Below are 5,504 nucleotides of genomic sequence, written 5' to 3' on the forward strand. Positions count from 1 at the left end.
AAAAAAAAAAATTGGGAAGGACATCTCGGCTGCAGATGTCCCCCACCCCGCAGAGGAGCAGCTCTTCAGCCAAGGTTTCCAGGGCCAGAAAGAGAAGTCCTCATAGCTTCTGGCTATGAAAAGCAGCGGAGATTGTGGCTGGGTGAGATGGAGGATGGCTGGAGTACAAGGTGATCCTCTTAAAGGGCAAGCGCACAGATTTACATGCTGACAGACTCACTCACTCACTCTGAGCTCCAGTGCTGGGGCAGCAGCTTGAAATGCACCAGGGACATACAGGAAGGAACTAAGCTGTCTGACGTCAAGGTGAGAACTGGAGGGGCAGCTTTTTCCCAGACAGAAGTGCTGGTAGAATCCATTGTTTCTTTGTTGAGCGTTCCTTACACCCCACATGCAGACACTGGCAGGCACCATTTCTGAGTCCCCATCAACCGGGCTAACACCATTCATTCACACCCCACCCCCACCCCCTGGTGATTCCCTGAAACCCCACTCCACCCAACTTTCAGGCACACCCAAGCCACTTCAGGTGGTCTTTCCATTCAAATGGCCTATCTTGGCTCATGCTGCAGACATTCCTAAAATCTCTCAAAGGCTCACAAAATGCAAACAAGCAGCATCTGGCTTCAGCTATCCTGTACCTCTTGCTGAGCAGCCCCAAGCCCAGCTTAGGTGGTGGCCATCTGCAGATTACTTTGTGGCTCACAGCTGGTGACCCAGGGCAGGGCACAGGCTGCCCCTGAACTTGGACTGCAGCAGGGCACTTCCCAGGGGCTAGTACACCTGGTGGCCAACTTCGGACCAAGCCAGAGCATTACTCAGCTGCCTACAATGACAACACATCCAAAGAACATACTGGGCAGACACCAGAGCCCTGCTAAAGCAAATCCTGCTCCGTAAGGTCAGTCCCTGTACAGCAGCTCCTCCACTATAGTCACAGCCAGTCCTTACAACCAATCAGCCTGGATCAATCCCTCCTATTGAAGTGTAAACAGCAAATAAGGCTCAACTACAATAGGAGGGCACACACAACCCACACAAGGGGCATGCCTGGAGCACCCAGCTCTAGTGACCAGAAAGACTGCGCCACTGGGCCCCACAGGACACCTACTACATAAGGCCACTCTACTAAGACCAGGAGACACAGCAGCTCTACCTAATACATAGAAACAAACACAGGGTGGAAGCCAAAATGGGGAGACAAAGAAACATGTCCCAAATGAAAGAACAGAACAAAGCTCCAGAAAAGGAACTAAACAAAACAGATATAAGCAATCTACCAGAGTTCAAAGCACAGGTTATAGGGATGCTCAATGATCTCAGTGAGAACTTCAACAAAGAAATAGGAAACATAAAAATGGAGATAGAAAACATTAAAAAGAGCCACTCAGAAATAAAGAATACAATAAATGAAATGAAAAATACATTAGAGGGAATCAACAGATTAGATGAAGCAGAGAATCAAATCAGTGATTTAGAAGATAAGGTAGTAGAAACACTTCTTGCCATCAGCGGTGGCATGGATGGACCTGGAGGGTGTTGTGCTGAGTGTTGTATGTCAGAGAAAGACAAATGCAATGTGATTTTGCTAATATGTGGAATCTAAAGAACAAATTTACAAACAAAACAGAAACAAACTCTTAGATACGGAGAACATTTTGATGGTTGCCAGGTGGGAGGGAGTTTGGGGGGTGAGTGAAAAAGGGGAAGAGATTTAGAAGTACAAATTGATTGTTACAAAGTAGTCATGTGGATGTAGGGTATAGCATAAGGAATATAGTCAATAATATGGTACTAAGTATGTATGGTGTCAGATGGATACTAGATTTGTTAGGGTGATAGATGGGAGGGGTGTTGGGGGGGTAGGGTGAAAGAAAGTAAAGGGATTAAGAAGTACAAATTGGTAGTTAAAAAATAGTTATGGGAATGTAAAGCATAGGGAATATAGTCAATAATATGGTAATAGCTATGTATAGTGCCAGGTGGGCTAGTCAGGGGAGCATTTCTTAAATTATACAAGTATAAATGTCTAACCACTATGCTGTACATCTAAAATTAATATAAAATAATACTGAATGTCAACTCTAATTGAAAAATTTAAAGGGGGGAAAAGGTAAAGGGGAATATGCTGTCCAAATTTACAGGTATAAAACAAATAAGTCATGGGGATGTAATGTACAGCATGGGGAATATAGTCAATAATATAGTGATAGCATGGTACAGTGTCAGATGGTTGCTGAACTTATCATGGTGATCACTTCTTTAGGTACATAAATGTTGAATAACAATGGTGTACACCTGAAACTAATATAATATTGTATGTTATCTATTTTTTAATAAAAATAAAAAATACTAATTAGTATTTCAGTGGTACCTTGAAATGTATAAAGACCAAATCAGTACCAGAATAAAGATGAGAACACAGTTGTTACAGAACCTCAGCCATGCACTTGCTCATACCAGGTGGTGTTTCACCTGTACTTCTAGAGCACACGGAAGTCCCTATACATATCCAACCATGCTACACGCCCAGCCACACTACCCTCTTGTTTGTAAGAGCTGCTGCTTCTCAGGTTACCTGCATTTTCATTTGTTTCTAACAGAGTTCTGATTTTATCTGTAAGAAAACCCAGAAGTTTCACTCTCAGAAGCTTCTGTTAGTCATGTCCTTGGCTTTGTGAGAACTTGCCCAGCTACTGAGAGACCAATACTGCCAAGTACCTTTGAGAACTTGCCTCTAACAACCAGTTGTCCATGACACCTTGGATAAATGGTTTCTCATCACGTTCACTTTGATGAAGAGCACCTGCATTTTCTAAGATGGTCTATAACTCCCCCATATAATTTTATGTTTCTGTTTTGATTTCTTACCTCAATCATATCTACCCATTCTCGTACATTAAGAAAGCTTTTCTCACATGTAACATCATACAGCAGCAAAACACCATCTGCTTTTCTGAAGTAAGACTTGGCAATACTTCTGAATCTGGAAAAGAGAAAAGCATTTAAGTAACGGTTCTAACTAGTCAGTTTGGTGCTGCCTCATTCTTCATCTTTTATGCGCGCCTTTTCCTCATCTTCTCAAATAAGCCCTAATTAAGAAGAATCTGATGGCAACATATCACTGTGAAATACCCATCTCTGAATCCTAGAATGAACCATTGAAAGGTAATAGGATAAGAATCTGGGCTACTGATTTAAAAAAGCCAATCATTTGCTCCACCAAACAATCCCATGGATTGTCTACAAACCCCAAAGCATAACCAGGACAAGGTTAAGGGCACAATTTCCAAAAATTTCAACCTTGGCAACAAGCTACCCAGAACCCATGTGTGGGACACAGAGAGGGCTGGAAGATGGTGCACATTAGAGAAAAGTTGTTTTGAGGTCGTGAGTAGTGGGTAGGGAGAACTGTGGGTGGGAGAAGAACTAACACTGTGGAACACCACAATGCACAAGAAGCTCTACATGCACAGGGTGGGCGTTCACTAGGGGAAGAGCAGACCTCGCCATGAAGGTCCTAACACTAAACCCAATGCACTATTTTGTAGTATCTTAAACAGAGCCATATCAAACACAAATATTTTTTATTAAATTTATTGGGGTGGCATTGGTTAGTAAATTATATAGGTTTCAAGTGTCAACCACAAATATTGTTTAAAGGCTGGAACTCCCAGTCTGCTACAGAATATGAGCTCCATATGGGCAGGTATTTGTGTCCGTTCACTGTTGAATCTTAGCAGGCTGGATGGCGCCTGGTACAGAGGTAGGCAGCACCCCCTATTTACTTACTGAACAGTTAGACAAAACTAAAATGTATGCTTCATGCTTCTCATCATCGGTAATGAATGCAACATAAGATACCGTCACCCGGTGCGAATCTGTTATTTAGTTTGTGCCTCTACACTTGATCCAAGCAGAGCTGACAGGTGCTTTTTGCCATCTTTTCTTGTGCCCCAGCTCGGATGCTCCTCACTGTCACTGCATTCAGGGGTGCTGTCTTATCTAAACTCTAGTTAGGAAAGGGCACTCCCTTTTCCCCAACGGAACACCAGCTCAATGGAAATGTAAGATCCTCTTCTCATACAACTGATAGATAAGTGTAGGAGGGAAGGATGTGGCGGAAAGTGAGCGTTCTTGAAATTCTAATATACAATACAATTATATAGTATAACTATATAATTATGAGCATCAAAAACACCAAGCATCCTACAAAGCTTGTCTGTGTGGGCGTAAGCAGAGCCGACAGCATCATGAAGAGCACTTGCCTCTCCTGACCAGCCGTATCCCAAAGCTGCAGTACTGTTCGCTCCCCATCTACAATGAGGGTTTTCATTTGAAAATCAACTCCTGGAAAGGAATATAAGAGAACATGACGTAAATAATAATTCCACTGGTTTTTACTTTCAAGCCTTCTTTAGATGAGACAAAAGCCAATATGCTAAAGAGCCCAGTGAGGTAGAGAGGAATGAACATGGTCTTCAATGAAGAGTGACCCTCACATATTAATTATAAATCAGACCACACATATGCACACAAATGCACCATCTGTAGGCTAGCTGACTTGGGGAAGCATTTAATCTATGGACAAAGGGAAAATCTATGTTTTATTTGTCCACATAATTAGAGGAACTCAGTTATATCTGTGTGTGTGTGTGCACGTGTGCACATAAATATGTGTGTACATGTGTGTATGTGTATATATGCATGTATATATGTATGTTTATTATATATGATGTGTATATGTACCATGTTCTCTAGCAACTGAACCAAATACTGTAGTCTTTTTATGAATTAAATTAAACTTTCAGCTTTGTTATCTTGAAGGATTTAATAGAGAACCATAAATTTACAAAGACATCCATTGTGAAGAGAATAATCAAACTGTTCTACCATTTCTGGTCATCAACATAAAAACACTTTAGATGAAGAAGAAAAATAAATAATAATTTGCATATCTTCAACTCCTTTTACTGATTATTATGCAAATTTGGGAAATCAGGACACTACTTCTTTCCTTGTTCTGAGAGGTATCACTCTTGAATTCATTGTAAAGAAAGAGACAGAGCATACATCTGGCTATCATTTTGACCATAATGACAAACTAGTCATCAATAATGTCACTTTATCAACATCAAATGACATCAGAAAAACTTCTCCTGGCCACCCTGTGTAAAACTGCACCTCTCCCCAAACCTCATATCTATTTTTGTTTTTCATCCATTTCCCTCCTTTGGGCAGTCAGTTCCTTGCAGGGTGGAATTTAGTTGATTCTGTTCATTGTGTATCCTTAGCACCTACGATAGTGCCTCGCTCACAGTAAGACTCAGGAAATGTTTGCTGAATAAATGGATCTGTCATTTCAGGCTTTAAACTTGGTTTGGTTGATCTGACGGGCTAAGTAGATACCTCTGCCCTTTGTCAGGTTTCCTTTCCTAAAGTTGAGTCTTACCCAAAACAGAGGAGGACCATTCTGTTGACAAGGACACACACACACACACACA

At 41.5% G+C, this 5,504-nt stretch overlaps 1 protein-coding gene across 1 annotated transcript in view; it reads right to left on the reverse strand.

The window, feature by feature from the left end:
• The window catches only part of RASEF (RAS and EF-hand domain containing), a 96,782-nt gene that overhangs the window by 39,634 nt on the left and 51,644 nt on the right, over positions 1 to 5,504 (reverse strand). The window contains exons 13-14 of the mRNA XM_019628276.1: positions 4,269 to 4,350; positions 2,872 to 2,986 (exon numbers count right to left, since the gene is read on the reverse strand). Of these exons, the coding sequence (XP_019483821.1) occupies positions 2,872 to 2,986; positions 4,269 to 4,350 (197 nt within the window). The remainder of the gene's footprint in view (positions 1 to 2,871; positions 2,987 to 4,268; positions 4,351 to 5,504) is intronic.

This window comes from Hipposideros armiger, unplaced genomic scaffold (genome assembly GCF_001890085.2).
Source record: "Hipposideros armiger isolate ML-2016 unplaced genomic scaffold, ASM189008v1 scaffold_777, whole genome shotgun sequence".
Lineage (NCBI taxonomy): Eukaryota > Metazoa > Chordata > Mammalia > Chiroptera > Hipposideridae > Hipposideros > Hipposideros armiger.